This window comes from Strigops habroptila, chromosome Z, assembly GCF_004027225.2.
Source record: "Strigops habroptila isolate Jane chromosome Z, bStrHab1.2.pri, whole genome shotgun sequence".
Taxonomy (NCBI): domain Eukaryota; kingdom Metazoa; phylum Chordata; class Aves; order Psittaciformes; family Psittacidae; genus Strigops; species Strigops habroptila.
Window position 1 is genome coordinate 38,734,318 of NC_044302.2, and position 18,835 is coordinate 38,753,152.

The 18,835-nt window shown below is 41.0% G+C and overlaps 1 protein-coding gene across 1 annotated transcript; it reads left to right on the plus strand.

Annotated features, from left to right (window-relative positions):
- Window positions 1-11,074: 11,074 nt before the first annotated feature.
- Window positions 11,075-18,645, plus strand: PPIC (peptidylprolyl isomerase C). Its single transcript, XM_030511457.1, has 5 exons — window positions 11,075-11,253; window positions 14,431-14,544; window positions 15,035-15,128; window positions 16,755-16,939; window positions 18,080-18,645. Exons 1-5 carry the CDS (start codon window positions 11,086-11,088, stop codon window positions 18,206-18,208), a joined length of 690 nt encoding a protein of 229 aa, XP_030367317.1. The 5' UTR covers window positions 11,075-11,085; the 3' UTR covers window positions 18,209-18,645.
- The last annotated feature ends 190 nt before the right edge of the window (window positions 18,646-18,835 follow it).

Here is an 18,835-nt window from a genome sequence, read left to right on the forward strand (position 1 = left end):
TAATATACATAGCCAATGTGTTTATGAAATGAGTACCAATTTTGCCTTTACGTTCAAGAAGATTTACTGGTTCAGATTTACAGACTGATGTCCTAAGTGTGAAAACAGTAGTTTGCATGTCACATGATATATCAGTCTGCTTTTATAGCAATGTATGAGCACAACAGTTGTGAATAAACTCCGGATTTAAAACACTACTGAGGTCTTCTACAAAGCAATACATATAAAGCTGTCACTTCCCTGGCCATGCTGTCTGAAGTTAGAGAATTTTGACACAAAACATTGCTAAATCTAAGAAAGTGCTGGCTTTTCTGTCAACTGGGAGAGAGACAGGGCATAGCCCCAGAATGGAGAAAGCTTTCCTGGAACTGAATTTCGAGTATTCACTGTAATCCGTTGTCTTCAGCAGCAGCCACAACTGGCAGTCTTAGGGGCAACGTTTTTCTCACTTGTCAGGTTGGTGGAAGGAAAGATGTGAAGGAAGAGATCTGTAAAAAGTGAGCTCCCTAGAAGCCTGCAGTACCAATGAAATCATAAGAATGCTAATGTTTAAAGAAGCTTGAACATTTTGGAACAGAGTGGTACATGGACTTTATCAATCTGATGTTTTAATGAGCAGAAAAATGCCACCAGAGTTTGCCAAGCCAAATTTTCTCTCTTTCTACGAATACCATTGACACATCCCTAGATACAATCAGAGAAACATCTGCTCTTTTTCTACTCTGCTGCTTCTGCTACAAACCAGGGCTACATTTTAAGATATGTAAAAATTGACATAAAAATAAATCAGATTCCAGGTAGCATTTGTGGAATTTGATCCAAATACACCAAAGTCTATTTTGAACTGCAAATCAATAATGAATGTAAAGCTTTTAGGCCAATGAGGATTATCTATAACTTAATGGGTGAAATAATATAAATGGGATTCCGTAATCTGTTTCACCTTCCAAATTATTACTTTGTCAACCAAAATACTGTGAGACGTGCCATCCAAAACATTATGTAATTAAGGTATGCTTCCAAACAAAGAGAAAATATGGCATCCAGCAAAGTATAAGCAATCTAAAGACTGAAGAAATAATAAAAGTTTCAGTACGTTACAATTACACTAACATTTCAAGATATAAAACACAAGATGAAGTCGTATTTCTGAAAGCAGTTCCCAGTAAAATGATACTAACACATCTGATCCTTGAGCTATTTATACCACTTTGCTCACAATCACAAATTTGATTCCTTTGTATAGAATCCTAGAATGATTTGGGTTGGAATGGACCTTTAGAGGTCATTTAGTTCAACCCTCTTGCAATGAGCAGGGACGTCCTCAACTACATCAGGACCTGCTCTGCTCATTCAGACTAATTTAAATTTCCCAGACTGTTTCTACTTTTTCTGAAATGTTACAGTGCTTCGTATCAATGGGTGATAAAACCAAAAACCCAGTAAAACATTTAATGGCATTGTACTAAGAAGAAATACTTACCGTTAAGACTTAGCAGTCTTGCTTCACAGGAAATAAAGAGAACACAAATGGCAAGTGGAAAACATGTCATAAGCATCAGTTTCTGATGAATTAAATATTGAGAAGTGACAGCAGTATGAGCAAATTGTCATTCCAGACAATTGCATTTCCATGCATTATGTATATTCTATGTATTTTGTAAGAAGTTCTTGTTTTAAAATGCTTTGTGCAGTCTTCAGGGCTTAGGGGGGTTGCTGACACTTGAAAAAATCTTAAAAGCATTATTCATTTCCACTAGCTTAAGCCTGTGAAGTCTTAATACTGAGAAGTTCCCTAATGCCAAAAGCTCCTTTCCAAAAAGTGAACAAAGTGTTGAAAATCCCCAGCTTTTCGTATCAGGCCTCTTGGTTCCTCTTTCAACAATGGGAATTCAGTGTTCAGATCCTTCTGGCCACTCTGAACATCTGACTTTTCAATGTAAAGGTGTATTGGGTCTGGCTGGAATAGTTAATTTTCCTCATAGCATCCCTCATGGTGCAGCGCATTGTGTTTGTGGCTAGAACAGTGCTGATAACACGCCAGTGCTTTTGCTACTGCTGAGCAGTGCTTGCACAGTATAAGGGCTCTCTCCAACATCCTCATCCTCACCCAGTAGGCTGGGGGTGTGCAAGAGACTGAGCGGGGACACAGCCAGGACAGCTGACCCAAACTGACAAAAGGGATATTCCAGACCATCTGCTCAGCAATAAACCTAAGAGAAAGGAGAAGGAAGGGAAGGCATTTGTTATTACAATGGTTTTCTTCCAGAGCAACTGCTACGTGCACTGGAGCCCTACTTGCCAGGAAATGGCTGGACATTGCCTACTCATGAGAAGTAGAGAATAAATCTTTTTTACTTCACTTCTGCTTTTGCTTTACGAAACTGTCTTTATCTTGACTCACTATATTTTTATCCGTCTTATTTTCTCCCATCCTGCTGAGGAGGGGAGCGATAGAGCAGGGTGGTGGGCATGTGGTGTCCATCAAGGCCAACCCACCACAAAAGGGTCCCACTGCCATCAGTGCAGCTGTCCAAAACTGAGAACCAGAATTATTTCCTAATTATCTAGGATTCCTTTCTCAAAAATAACACACTCACATTACCATTCATTACTGGCATTAAGAAAAAAACCCAACAAAAAACAGTGAAAAAATATAAGGGTGACTTCTGTAACAAGTTACTGGGCACAACATGCAGAATGTACAAAGCACTCCAGAGTAGGATTTTTATAAAACGTATCACTTGGAATAGGAAGAATCAACTTCGAATAAGGTAATGGAGAGGGAAAGAAGATAGCTTCAATGGCATTCATTTGAATGTTGGCAATACCCATGCAAACACCAGTAATATGTCAATACATGCAGAATTATTGTATCACGCTAGTCAGGATATGGCTTTTCTTTTTCAAGTGCAAGAAATCATCTAACTTTCCTTGATACTGTGACACAGAAATTCTTAACGAGGATCACTGTCCAGAACTTTACAAATGACTGACTGTAACACTGTTCAAACAAAAGATACTAAGGGAAAAGCACCAACTATGTATACTTGCCTGAGCACTCACTATCTTGTAAGAAGCACTAGTGGCCTTTTCTAGACTCTTAGGAAACACTGGCAGAGTTCCTTTAGCTACTGCACAGATTTAACTTACAAAAATCCAGACAAAATTATTTCATGTAGACAAAGGATCACGGTATGTATTTCTCAGAAATTTGGTATCTAATTTGCAACATCTCCAGGAAGAATATTACAGCTCTTAAAAAATACTTTCTTTACTTCAGTATATATTTTCATGTATTTTAGTACATAATGACCTGAAACGTGCAACAAATAGGGTGGTATTTAAGTCATGTGTATGCGGGCAATTGCATATGCATAAGCATGAAATCTCTTTCAAAGTTAAAAGGAAATATGCAGGTGAAGAACTGGCCCCAAATCTTTGTAGGTAGCTTAAGATAACTTTCTTATGTAGTGTGCTCTGTAGATAGTAAATTAATTCATATTTTCAGGAACACTGCATCTTACTGATTAGAAACCTACTAGATAGATGGGGTCCTTGATCAGACACTGTGTTTAGCATGGGAGTAACAATGCTGAACTTCAGGGACACTGAAATTAAACATATCTGTTTTCTCTGGATCTTTTAAGCCGTGTTTCCACGAAACTAACTTTGTACTTCTGTCAGCACAGCAGGCTCCAGAGTTGAAGAAAGAAATATCATTTATCCTCACCTTTCACTCATTTTGGAACAAACCACCAACATATTTTTGTCCACGTAAAACCATCCTGAAAGCAGCCTTTTCCCTGGTTCTAGATAGTCAGGTCTTTTCTAAAATTATCCCTTGTCATACATAAGCTCTCTAAATATAAGACTCCTTTCACTATGACTTGTAAAGGAAAAGCTCTTATACTTGTTATTATCACTGTCTTCTCCAACAGTCGCAAGCCCTGCTTTCTCTCTTTACTATTAACAATCTTCTCTGGTATTTTGAAGGTGGGGACCAATCCCATTCACATGCTTTCTCAATGCTGAGTACATTAGTTGTCTTCTGAGTGTTACTTATTGAGTTGTTATTTACATCCTAAACAATTAATGAGCTTTCTCTGTTTCACTCTTCCTATTTCCTTCTTTCCCCACCTTCCCCTTGCTCAAAAAAACCCCAGCAAGTATACCAATAAAAATTAAAAATCTCACAAGAAAAGAGCAAAGCTGGATCAATTCTTCACCATGGACACGTGACAGGATGTTGCTTCACAACTTTTCTGTTTTCTCATTTGCCTTTTTAATGAAGGAATTCTCCCCGCATTTCCCGTAAGAGCCCAGACCCACAGGCTGAATATCGTGATTTGCGCTTCTGGGCATTATCAGGCTAGAAGTATCAATTACTGGAATTTACAGATATTGACAAAGGCATGCTTTTCAAACACTTATGTACTTACCTTTAGGTGTGAGTAGTTCCATGGAAGAGAGACCACAGTCATAGTAAAGGGACATGCAAAAGTGTTTGGAGAACTAGAATCTTTATTGTAGGTAATAATCAGAGAGAAGGGAAAAAAAAAAAATCCAAAATGCAACCCCAACATAATTTTAAGATGCTATGAGGTTTTATCTTTTTTAGCTAAGTTTTAGCTTTTTTACCTTGAAAACAAATAAATCTGACTGTACACTTCCTTACAGGCTTTCCTGCTAGATCGTTTCTTTTCACATAACGAATCTTACGCAACTGCAGACATTATGAAAAACAGGATCCAAATGAATGACTATGTGCTAAATGCTCACTGCAGTAAGATGTGCAATTACAAACGTGCTCAAAGCAAAAATGGTTCTGGCTCCAGCTGCACTATTTTGAAAAACACGTTGCTGGTATCACCTAAATAAATGCTTTGACCATTAGAGTGGAAAGTGTGACACTTCAAATTGTGTTCGGATACAAAATCTAAAAAGCTTAAAAACTATTCACCAAAAGGAAGACACTTATCCGGAGCATAGGACACATTTATTTTGCATAAGTGCACCAGATGACAGGAGAAGTCTAAGCCATTTTACAAGTGATTTAATAGAAGAGACAGCACATATGATATACTCCATCTTTCTGAAGTCACACAAAGGAAAAGACAAAAAAACAGAAACAAAACTCACCATAAACCTCTTTCTTCATTATTCATGAAGGGCATATATAGTGACTTACAATTTGTGGACCTTCAGTTGGTTATTTTAACCATGGTCTCTTAGAGTTATATGCAGCCACAATGGCCCTGGTCTTTTATAGCTTTTAACAATTTTATAATTCAGACAATGTATAAGATGAAGTGGTGTAGTTTCATAGTCTTTATGGGATTAAAGTTTTGCTTTAATACTCTGCTGCTGATACATTAAAAACCTAAGACAAGTAATATGACGGCATTGTGAAACAATATTGAGAAACATCAGGCCTGAGAAAGATGACACACTTTCAGTGATTCACGTTTAAGAATCAAAAACCTATTTCAAAGTGAGGAAAGAAAAATAAAGGCACAGTTACAGCAGCCTTACAGAACACAGTGCTTACTCCAAGTTTTGTCTTGGCAGCTGTCAAGCAGTTAACATTGATGAAAGTGCCTATAGAACCATAAAGCATTATTATTACGCATGTCATGCCCAGAATTCTTCTTACCTGTATAACATGATATACTAGAGCAGTTTGGATATGAAATATTTCTATATCACTACACTAAATCATAGCTCACTAAAACACCATAGTGCAGAAAGGAAGTGCTGGAATTACTGCTGCTAGTACTACTAGAAATCAAAATCTGTCAGATGCTATATGCTTAATATATCTTTCTTCTGTGCCCATCATTTCAAATTGTAAAGAGCCTATCAGAAGCAAAGAAACACATCATTACAGATACTATTACTTAAATTGAAGACTGTCAAACAGTAGCAAGATATTCTTCTAAAGGCTTAATTACTTCAGAAACAACAAGCACCAAAATAACGCACATGTGCTAGCTCTAAAACACAAAACGTCCTGTGCACCATATTACAAACACAAAATAGTTCGAACATATTCTTCTAATGGGCTACGTAATTTTTGTCACAATACCCTCATGTCACTTGATCAATTTAAAAAAAGAAATGAAAAAAAAGGCAAGCAATGACAAAATGTGCTTATCTGTAACTCCTACTCCCATTTAAGGATAAAAGTAATATTTCAACTAAAAGCTACACAGCCAGATGACGCCTGCTCTAATATTTGACCCATGTGGAAAGACTGAAGGAATTGAGGTTGTTTAGTCCACGGAAAAGAAAACCGTCGGGACAAATGATAATAGTCTTCAAATCAGCTGTTCTGAAGAGGTGAACGAATTGTTCATGGCTTGGGAGGATAGAACAGGAGAGAATGGTCTTCTGCTGTAGACCCTCTCCTGATCTTGCACTTTTTTTTTTTTTATTATAGAGAAACTGTCCCTCTGCAAAGCCACAGTGAATTCAGTGTAGTCCTCAGCAGACTGGAATCAGTTTGTCCATGTAAAGAAATTGCAGAGATCTCCCAAATCATCAAGATATTCATAATTAAAGCAAAAAAAAAAACCAAAACCAAAACCCACAACAAAAACAAACGTCTTAACATGTATTTACATATTACTTCTTAGTTTTATTGTAAGGATTTCTGTCTTTTCACAGTTAGTACAAAGCCCACTGTTTGTCTGGCTTTTGTGTATTTTCAGTTTGATCGTCACGATATCAAATTCTTATAAAAAGAACATGTACTTATTTCAGCTTTAGGAAGAGATTTTCTGTGTAAAATTGAGTTTTCATTGAACATACTAAGTTTCTGCCTCTTCAAGATTTCCTCTTTAAACATTGTTTTATCTTCTTCCAAAAATTATTTAGCAGCATCAACAAAGTGCATAAACTTTCCAAGATAATGTAAACCAGATCCTGTCTCATGTTGCTGTTTTTAAACTTCTTCAGTACTCATTTCATTCTTCCTGCCTCATACTGCCACCTTGTACATGGATGAAACATATTTACACTTCAATAAACAGGGAAGTCATCCTTGCAAACACCAACATTTTTACTGATAGTGAAAGGAAACTCTGGGATAGTTTTGTTCAGCATACCTACACTGAATAGGCCGTTCTGTACTAAGGAGCATTAAATTAAGGAGTTGCCCAGGCACACCATCTTTTCTTGTCTTCCCAGCTCACCGCTTGTTCCTCTGCAGCTCATGATTTGAGCATAGTACTCTGACTGAATTGCTCTGAGAAAATACAATCTCAACAGCCAGTATTTGTCTTCTTTCAGATTCAAAGCTTAGAATTAGCTATGGCTCCACCTTTTCCCACATTTTTGTCAACATTCACCTTGTGACTCGCATACATCTGGAGTATCGAAAATGCTCTGTACCACTCACTGCAAATGTAAAAATATTACCTTCAGACTGCTGAAGAATTTTAACATGCCCCCATACATGCTCCAAGACAAGCTTTTTCCAATTTTCATGACATTCCTCTGAACATCCCACAGCCTGTACCATTGCTTGTTTAGCGTAAGGGTAATGTCTGAGCAGACAAATACTGAATAGGTAGCTATAATAAAGGTAGATTATAGTGATAAAGAGAGCTGGAAATGGTAAGTTCTCATCTTCTGGATTTTTAACTATTGAAATTTATGTGATTAGATAAATACATGGGCTGCTGTGTATATTTAGTTAAAATCCCTAACTATTTTCTAACATATTTGTACAATGTGCAGTCTCTTTAAAATTTATACCCAACTACCGCAACAAACCAGTATATTTTTGGATTTTGTTGTATTTCTGCAGTAAATCTTAACTCAGAGCTAGTCCAACACCATTATTATGTGGTGACGCAATGCAAGGAAGGCAGCTGAATCATAATTTTAAATTCTCCGTACCTTATCAAACTGGCAGAGAAAATAAACACATATTCAGTTAACTCTGAGTAAACTCTCCTACTCACATACTCATTGAAAGTGCACTGACATAACAAACAATCTAGCAAAAGAGACAGTAAAGTTTTGGGCCTGCTTTGTTATTTAAATAAGAATGTAAGTTTGAATACAGCAACTACGGGATCACAGAAGTACTTTAACCACCTATAAACACATGGACTAGTTTTGTTTCAGCACTAAGATGAATGGACCTAATTAGCTACAGGGAAACTGGGTAAATTTCTTGAAACACTCCCTGAACCCCAGTGCTGACACTGGGGCAGTGTCCCCATGGGCAGGGCTTTAGTAAAGCCTTCAGTTTTACAGAATGCAACACATGGGCCAGGTGCCAAAGTTAAGCCCTAGATTAGTCCAGGTGCTTCTTTGACTGAGGAGATAAAACCTCAGATGCGTTACACCTCTTAAGGAAAGGGAATCTATTCATGTCAGTCATCAATTCAGCAAAATGATAATTCAGTGTTTCTGTTCATGTGCTATGTAGCGTGGAATCAAGTAACCACCACGCTCTGCTGCGCCTGGGAAATGAGTTTTTACTAAAGCGGCCTGATGAGAAATCTTACTGCACCAGGATGCACTAGTATAGGCAGCACATGGGGCAGAATAGAAAACAGCAGAAAAGTGACATCCCCAAATATTAACAGTCTATAATCAACCTACATTAAAAGGTGTGAATTAGGGTATATCTATGGTTCTTTTTAGTTTGGATCAGGAGTGCACTTTTGAAGCAGATGTTTCCAACACCCCCACTTACTGTGCTTTGGCTCTCGCTGCAGAGGTCTTGCCATGCACAAACTAGATTCTTGTCAGATGAAACTAAACCAGAAGTGTTCCAGAAGGACACCCAGTACTCTTCAACTGCTAGGAGGTATCTGGTCAGCTGGACAGGCCACCCGAAAAGCACACAGGACAGAAAACATCTGCTCATGGCTTGGGCAGGCATACTCTGCTGGCTAAAAACTGGATGGATGGCCTGGCCCAAAGAGTGGTTAAATCCAGTTGGCAGCTGGTGACAAGTGGTGTTCCCCAGGGCTCCATACTGGGGCCAGTTCTGTCTAATATCTTTAGCAGTGATCTGGAGGAGGGGATTGAATGCACCCTCAGTAAATTTGCAGATGACACCAAGTTGGCTGGGAGTGCTGATCTGCTGGAGGATAGCAAGGCTCTGCAGAGGGATTTGGACAGGCTGGGGTCGATGCGCTGTGGCCAATGGTATGAGTTTCAACAAGGCAAAGTGCCAGGTCCGGAACTTGGGCCGCAACAACCCCATGCAACGCTACAGGCTGGAGGAAGAGTGGCTGAAAGCTGCTCAGTGGAAGAAGACCTGGGAATGTTGGTAATCAGCTGGCTGAACATGAGCCAGCTTGTGCCCAGGCAGCCAAGAACACCAACGGCATCCTGGCCTGTATCAGCAATCGTGTGGCCAGCAGGGCCAGGGCAGTGATCATCCCCCTGTACTGGGCACTGGTGAGGCTGTGCCTCGAATTCTATGTTCAGTTCTGGGCCCATCACTACAAGAGAGACATTGAGGTGCTGGAGCAGGGCCAGAGAAGGGCAACGAAGCTGGTGAAGGGTCTGGAGCACAAGTCTGATGAGGAAAGGCTGAGGGAACTAGGGTGTTTAGTCTGGAGAAGAGAAGGCTCAGGAGGAACCTTATTGCTCTCTACAACTACCTGAAAGGAGGATGGAGTGAGGTGGGGGTCGGTGTCTTCTCAGAAATACCAAGTAATAGGACAAGAGGAAAAGGCCTCAAGTTGTGCCAGGAGAGGTTTAGACTGGACATTAGAAAAAATTTCTTCATGGAACAGGTTGTCAAGCACTGGAACAGGCTGCCCAGGGAAGTGGTACAGTCACCATCCCCAGAGGTATTTAAGACATGTAGACATAGCACTTACTGACATAGTTTAGTGGCAGATTTGGCAGTGCTAGGTTAATGGTTGGGCTTGATTTTAAGGGTGTTTTCCAATCTAAATGATTCAATGATTCTGTAACTGCTGTATCTACTACTTGCTAACAGAGGCACAGTCTCAACCTGGGAAGCTCAACAGCGATGACAATGTGTGTGTGACAGTGCAGAACTTGTTCTTCCTCAGGCATCTGAGCTGTGGGCTGGCCTCGTAACCAGCACCAAACTGTCTGCATAGGTGCTATGCCACACACCCAGGAACACAGTGCTGCCGAGTTTAACCGCTGTGTTTGCAAGGCCATTGTCAGCTTCCTGCTTGCAGAAAGTAGCCATTAATCATTTTCCTTTGATATGCTGGCACTTGTAAACCACAAATTTCACTGTGTGTCACAAGCTGTGTATTTGCTAAGGACTGTAGCACCACCACCGTTTGGTTCTGAATGCACGTGATTCAGAGAAGAGTGCAGATTACAGGTCAGTGTCAAAGGCAAAGTAATTTTGTAGACTGGGATCCCTTCTCCCTGTCTTAGTAGGCAATGGCTTGGAAAAGACATTTGATGAATTCATTTGGTGTAGCTTGTTACTGTTCACAGCCTGGGGTGCTGACATGGGTGCCAGTCATCTCTACTGCTAACATAACGAAACGAGGAGTAAACGAGGACAAGTGCCTTAGAGGGTTGTGTTTCTACTCAGCATGTTGGGTACCCCAAAGATGAAAGACCAATGATCCACTTCCAAGATCCCCTGAACATCTACTATTTTGGCTACCTCACCCAAACGCGGGCTCTTCAAGAAACGCCCCCGTGTAGGCAGCTGAAGCCAAAAGCACGGCTTCTTAACCTCTCACGGGTGACTCCCGCTCCTGCTTGGTGAGGCTGTGCCCCAGGATACCACGCTTCTCCCCGTGCGCCGCAATATCTATAAGCACCCCAAACGCAACCGGGGACCCGGGGCTCACCCTGGCAGCCCCCCTACCCACCACGTATGGAACTCGGCCCGCTGGAGAGCGGAGGGGCCTGAGGGCAGGCGGCTGCAACGCACTTCGCCAGCGCCCACCTCAGCACAGACAGGGATCCCGACGGCCGCGCTCCGGGCGGGCCCCGCACGCCTCAGCCCTCCACCAACCCTCCACAGTTACCCAGAGCCCGCGCCGGCCGCGGCTCCGATGGGTGGGTGGGTGGGTCACCGCCCCGCCGCTCCCCCGCCGACCCCCCCGCCACATGGCGCGGGAGGAGCCGCCCGGCGGCGGGCGCAGGCGCCGCAGCGGTCGCTTCAGCGCCATGGTCCGCGGGGCGCCGGCGGCGGTGCTTGGCGCTGTCGCTTGTCTTTGCCTCCTGGCCCCGGCGGCCGAGAGCTTCAAGAAGAGGGGACCCAGCGTGACAGCCAAGGTGACTCTCGCCCGCGGCCGGGGTGGCTCTGCCGAGCGGGAAGTCGCCCCGGGCGCCGGCCTGAGGCGAGCCGGGGTCGGTGGGTCGGTCGTGAGGGGGCCGCGGCGTCTTCTTAGCGGGCCCCGCAGGGGATGGTTTTCCTGCCAGCTCCGCGCCCGTTGTCGGCGGGTTCTGGGAGGGTGCGGGCCGCCTCTCACCGCGGTCCCGCAGCGTAACGCCGGTCCCTCGCTGTTTCCCGGGCCGGATGCCGGGCGGGAGAGAGGCCCCTGCCTCCGGTTCGGGTAGGGCTTGGACAAATGCCTTCGCTTTCCCGTTTTGTAAGTGTTTTGGTTTCGGGTTTTTTAACCACATGCCCCCATTCTGTTGGCGCTGGCGCACCTCAAACTTGCGGTTAGCGAAGCCTGCCTCTCTGCCTTACAGAAACGGTAACTTCAAAAGTTAAACCTTGCTGCTGCGGGGTCTCTGCTGGCTGCGGACTTGCAGTCCGTGGATTTGATTCTTTTTTGAGGGTAAGTCCCATAGGTTGTGGCCTCCGAATCGTCTGCTGGCGATACAGTGCAGTTTAATTGTGCATGAAGTACTTCGCTTTTTCAGACCTTCCGCCTGGGGTTTCGTTTTGTGCCCTTTCCTGATTGTGGGACACAGATAATTGCAGCTGCTGATCTTCCTTGTGCAAGCCAGTCATAACTTTACGGAGCTCATCAAATCACTGCAGTTCTCTTTTCCAGCTTGCATAGTTTTATTTCGTCTCTCTTCCTATGTTCCAAATCTTTGAGCATCTGTGCTGCCCTTTTCTTTACCTTTTTTAGATCGGTTTTATCACTCTGTGAGAGAGAAGATAGAAGTACATAAAGCACTCAGGCTGTGAACGCATAGTGCAAATGTATACGATACATAATTATGCTCATCTCTTGTCCTTATCCATGTCTAATTATTTCTAAAATTAATTTTTCTTCTCTGATCTTCACAAGCCCAGAGCCAAACTTTTCATCAAACTGCTCAGGGTGACTCCAGATGTCTTTTCGGAGCGGTAGCCGATTTAGGACCCCTTGTTGTGGCTGTGTAGTCCTCTTCCATAGGCAGTATTTTGTATTTATTGAGAGTTTATTTGTCATTTTATTACTTGGTCTGTAGGAATCATGAAATCTTTGTTTCACAGTCAACTTCTTCCGCCTGCCCCCAAATAAATGAGTACTCTTGGCCATTTTTTAATTTCATATACGCCATCTTGTGCAAATTATACATGAATATATTGATGAGAACCAGCCACTCTTACTGGTGCACTTTTTTTTTTTTCATTTCAGTCTTGAAATGCTTACTGCAAATTGTAAATAAGATTATGTGAAAAGATTAATAAGACTGAAAAGTTATAATATTTCTTTAAGAGTTTTTGGTGAAGAATCTGTCAAGATGTTTTCTGAGATTTGAGGCTGCTGTGTTGACTAGCGCAGTAGTGCCTGTATGCTCATTGACTTTCCAGAGAACTTGAGGAAATATGCCTAAGAGAACATGGCTTTTCTATGCAAAAGCAGCACCTAGGGCTACCACATGTTTCCGTGTTTGATTTCCTGGCCAGAAATATGCACAGACACGTTATGTGGTGCACTCTTTGGAAGCGCAGAGCCGCCTGAAAATCACCGGGCATGTAGCACAGGTGTGTGGAGCCCTAACAGGAAGCCAGGAACTTACTGTTTGTTCAAAGAATAAGCTGATGCTTTTGGAAGTACTGGGTTTGCTGCTTGGGCGAGTAGCTTTGCCATGGTTGAAGCCTTCTGGTTGGGTTAGGTTTACAGTATGTAATGGACTTGTCTCCATGTGGTCTGTGAAAGTGTTTGGTGTTACTGCTATCTGGGGTCACTGGCAGCCTCAGTTGTGTTACTTACATATGGTTATATATTTCAGGCAGTCCTTCTATTAGGACAACATTTCCAGGCAAAATAAGGTGTGTTTATAGGCAGGCAATACTCCTTACCTAGGTAATCCTGGCAGCAAAATTCGGAGAAGTGTGTTTATAAAAATGTTAAAAAGTTGGTTAAAGTGTGCCGTTAATACTTTGGGAGCCACACATCTAAGAATTTTATGTTATTTAGTGCCAAGGAAATGAATGAGGTCTATCAAAAGGAATTTTATTTTCTTTATAGAGCTTTTATAGCGTTAGCCAAAAGTTCAACAGTCAAAACCACATGGAAGATGAAGAAATGGTAGAAATGTTTAGTAGGAGAGCATGAAAGAGGCATTCACATTGGAGAGACTGTGGTCATTTATTATCATTATTGGACTAATTTCTTAGCGTTGCAGACAAGTAATATTTGGTTGAGCGCCACAAGGAACAGCAAATACCACATCATAGGAATACACATTGCTGGTTCCTAGAAGTTGTAATAGTCTTAATGTAACTTTTTCAGAACCTCAAAATGTCTCATTTCCTGACAGCTGTTTCTATTTTCAGTAATTTTTGGAACATTTTTGCACGTTCAAGTACGTATTCATATATTCTGAACTGTATGCAAATGCTTTATAACTCATTCGCCTTTTTGAAGTTGCTTTTTAGCAACATTTATGTTCAAGCTTTTAGGCAGTCAGCTGAATAATGTAGCCTGGTCCTTTCTCTGCCAGGTTTGAATTCATATTTAGGAAGGTGACTCCTTGTTTGAGCTGTAGGATTGTCTTCCTACTCTTTGTCAATTTAATGACATTTAGGCTTTAGCCTATACTTAATCACATACATAGTAATGCCTAGAACAGTGAAGATTATGAGTGGATAGCAAACTATCATTTGTGGCGATTGTCAGTACTATACTTCCTTGTTATTGTTCACCACACTGGAGTTCTTCCCTACTTTCATGATTCATCTTTTCCGTACAGCTTTAAAGACATGCATGTCTGGGAAGAGTCTTCTTGAACACTACCTTCAAACTTGTGATACAGCAATCTCATTGAGCATTTAAAAGCAATAAGAAACAACATGTGAATTCACCAGTTCTCAAACATTTTTCTGCATAAGCTGATTTTGGTAGCTCTGAAAGTATTTTTCTAAAACAGCACACTCAGGAACTGAGAGTTACTATTAATATAGACCAGCCAGAAGCGGTTTCTTAGCACCTTGCACTTTCAAAAGCTTGGCCTTACTGTTGCGCTCATGTTTGTATCACTTTTGTTCTCCTCAAAAATGTTCAGGTGTTCTTTGACGTGAAGATTGGAGACAAAGATGTTGGCAGAATTGTAATTGGATTGTTTGGAAAAGTTGTCCCAAAGACTGTGGAGAACTTCATTACGCTGGCAACTGGAGAAGTATGTTTGCAGTTTTCTTCCACTTAAGTGTACTGAAGTTTGGTTTGAGAAGTAAATATTTGTTTAATGCTGTTTCAATTGTGAACTGTCAATCTTAATTCAGTGGAGCCTGTGCAAGAGTGCCATTCCCAAGGCTGTGCGCTGGTGTGTGACTTCTCAGGTCCTTGGGGCTTGGTTCACAAGATGTAATTATGAGATGCTGGATATTGCTACCTCAGACTGTCCTTGCCATGCAGATCTAGCATGTAGAGGTACTGTCGTAGGATATCAGTCAAATAAAGACAGTGGCTTTGATCACCTGCAAAATACCTGCTTTGTGGCAGTGCAGTCATCTGCATTCACCTGCATCTCAGTTTAATGTTCTTGCCAGTATTTGTATCTGGTGGTGGTATATTCTGTGAAATCTGGTCATTCACCCTGCGTGTTTCCATCTGACGACTGTATAGAACTGGATGTTATATTAATTTAAATAATTCTTTCATTTTCTTAGAGAGGATATGGATACAAAGGAAGTAAATTTCATCGTGTGATCAAAGACTTCATGATTCAAGGGGGAGACTTTACAGCTGGAGATGGATCAGGAGGTAACATGCTTAGTATCTTCCAGGTTCCCTTTCCTTTCTTTGAATGTCTGCTGAAAAGATGGGCAAACCCACATAATTCTCTCAGTCTTTCAGCTCACATAAATGAGAAAAAAAGAAAAAAAGTTTTAGATCATCTAGTACTTTTCCAGGCATCTTGGAACATGAGCTGCAATTATTTGGATTACTTGATCTTAAGTATGTGTAGAGCTTCCTTTGTCCTCAATTTTTGCAGATAGCTCTTTTCTGTTTGTGACTTGTCCCCCATTCAAGAAGCATGGCTTTGCGTGGTGGGCTGGAGCCATGCAACCAGCTGAGCTGCTCCTACAACATACTATCTCCAAAAGATGGATGTCTCCCCCCTTCCCCTGCTCTGCTTTGGGACAGCACTCCTCCACTGAGACACTCACTGATTGCATGTATACGCGAACCAGTTCAAGTCATCCAGCAGAAAACTAATGCGTGATGAAACAGTGAAATCGCGTAGAGGGAAGGAAGGCAGGTAGGGAAGGAGCTCAGCCGGTTCTGTGGACACTTCAGAAACGTGCTTTGGGAGGGAATTTCAAAATGGGTAGTGAAATTAGAAAATTAGAGTCATGCCCTCTCCCCTTTTTTTCCCCATACTAAATTTAAAACCATGAACTTACTGATGGTGTGAATTCTGGCTGTGTCTATCACTCTTGAGCCTGCAGAAGAGTAGTTTAGTCCACTAAGGAGGGCAATCCCAGTGCAACATCTCTTGCATTGTGGCTTCTGATCTCTTCCTTTACACACACATGCTTCATGTGCTAGGATTTGAACTGCCTGCATACAATGTTAGGGATTTCCCAGCTCGGACAGAATGGAAAACACACATTCCTTTTCCTTGCAGTGAACAATGGTGAAGGCTATACCAAAGACACGGTTTTAGCATTAAAGGTAGGCAGTGTTTTTTGCTTGCTAATACCGTTTATTGGGATAGTATCTGGTGGTGTTGGGAGCAGCGTGACCACTGTGCTAGGCACTGTACAAATAAAGAATGAGACAGACTGCCTTCTCTTTTCAAAGTAATAGTGGTTTAAACATGACTCAAATGTTTTCTGTTCTGAACTATCTTAGAAACAACAAAATCCTTATGTAATATGGATGGTACAAATTCACAACAAGCCTTTTAGGCTAACCTCCATTTAGTCTACATATATTTCTAGACATGACTAAAGCGATTTATTATTAGGAGGAAAGGTTGAGAAAGTAAACATTAAAATTGTCATAAAACATGGCAACCTAAGTTTTAGTGGCCATAAATAAATAATTTAAATTTGTTGAATAGGTTGAAGTACACGTGTTCGGTGGTGTATGTAAGCAGGACCTTTGAAGGTGCTCAGCTTGCTTGTTAAATTCAAAGGATCAGCTTTAAATCATCATCAGCTTTAAATATTCTCTCCTTACATGCGATGTTTTAGCTTATCTTTTTCCTTACACCAAAATGCTTTTAGTGTGGAATCACTGACAATGGAACAGTGATGTTGCTGTGTTTACTCAAACAATGAATCTTCAAGTCCTGAATATACACTTCGTTTTTCCCATTTTTGAAATAAAGGGGGTTTTATTTTTTATTTTTTAAGTTTGCTTTCTGATTTTATATCATAGGAAGAAGCATCTATGGGGAAAAGTTTCCAGATGAGAACTTCAAGCTTAAACACTACGGAATTGGATGGGTTAGCATGGCTAATTCTGGTCCAGACACCAATGGATCCCAGTTCTTTATCAGTGTGACAAAGCCTTCCTGGTTAGATGGAAAACATGTAGTGTTTGGCAAAGTCCTTGATGGAATGGTAAGCTGAAAATAGTGGCAAGATTAATCCAAGAAAATCTGGACAAGATCTGCCATGTTTTATCTACATTAGTGTAATTTACACCACTGTGGTTCCAAACAGTTGAGTGTTATTTAGTATGTACGTGGTAGAAGAGATTGTGAAGAGCCTGAAGCTGGATGATTTAGAAGTGAAATAGCAAATGGTGACTGCAGAAATGGAAACTTGCATCATGGCTCTGGCTTTCACAGCTGTTGTTTAGGCCACCAACCACCGAAATCAGCACTGACACCTTTGCAAATTACAAATGCAGAAAGTTCAGGTTCCCCTTTCACTAATGCTGTTAGCAATGAAATAATTGTATTTCTACAAGCTAAAGTCTAATTTTGTAGCATGTACTAGTTATGGATAACGCTTTCACTGTTAGGCTTGAATGTAAAGTATACAAACATGCAAAACTGATCAAAAGCCAAATAGAATTTAAATTGAAAAATGGTACTTCCAACTGATCATACTCATAGTAGTCTGGTTTTCCTTTTAAGTCATTCAGTTTAATCTGTGTTTTGGAATGAACGGGGGAAACCTGAAGTGCTGTACTGACCAGTTCTTTGAGGAGGCTGAAAACCTCATCAGAACACTTTCCCCCACTCCCTCATTCATACTGAAGTTGGTTCTCATGAGCTACAGTAGTAGCTGAAAATTTTTGAGGAGAAACTCAGACTAATTTTTAGTTTCGATTAATGCACCAGATTTCTTGAAGCTCAGTTATGCTGTTACGATTAGAAAAACAAGTACCTCTCATTCTTTATGATCTCTGGATTACACTTTCTGCTCATAGGCTACAGATAGGCCCTGTATGTGCTAGGGTCAATAAGCTGAAAGGATATTTTGAGTTGCCCCTGCATAATATTTTTGTTGGGTTAAGGTTTTTATGTAAGGGCAAACAACCTTCCTTCTTCTGTCAACTGTGTTTGCATTGTAGAGTGGCATGACTGTTCATGTGGGGGAAAAAAAAGCCATATGAGAACTCAGCAGGGTAAAGGTCTTTAAAGTGGCTTAGTATATAGTAATGCTTGGAGTGCTTAGCTGTTCACGTGGTCCCACTCTTGAGCCACTGGAGTTTCCCTGGATAAACTGAACTCTCCTCTTTTTTGTTAACAGTCTGTGGTGCACTCGATAGAACTCCAGCAGACAGATGAACACGACCGGCCCCTTCAAGACTGTGTGATTGTGAACAGTGGCAAAATAGCTGTAAAAGAACCATTTGTAGTTGAAGTAGGTGACTGGTGAGACCAACAGTCAGAATGGAAAGTAAAACTTACCACGTCTCTTTAAGGCTTGTTTTTGACTGATCTCAATCATCTATTGAGTTTTCTGCTCAAAATATATCAGGCTGTATTAGGTAATACTTATATTTGCCAAACACATAAAAGATACGAGCATTTATATAACAATTTTATGGAGCTGTCCCTCCTTGAAGTTCATGACATATCTCATTAAATTGCAGAAAAAGTCTTTAATGAAAAATTTTAGATGCATTTCTATTTTTTCAAGGTCTGAAATAAAGTCACTTTGTTATTTTTGGAAATTTTTGCAGCGTTTCCACCTTTTCAACTGAAAATATTATTTTCTGTAACAGTATCAGCATTTCTAAAATTGAAAAAAAAACAACCAAAAACGTGTTTTTAATAAACTAACTTTGATTTCAAATAAAGACTTAATGAAAAGCTTTTTCTATATCCTTTCCCCCCATATCCCCAGCCTCTTTTATCACCTTATTTGATTCTGCAAAATGTGTAGGGGGTGCTGCTTCCCAGGAAACAAGGTGGTAAGGTTAGAGCAGGGATGGTAAATTTCTCTAATCTTAGTGTGTCAAAATCCATGCTGTCTTCCTAAAAAGCAACAGTATTCACATGC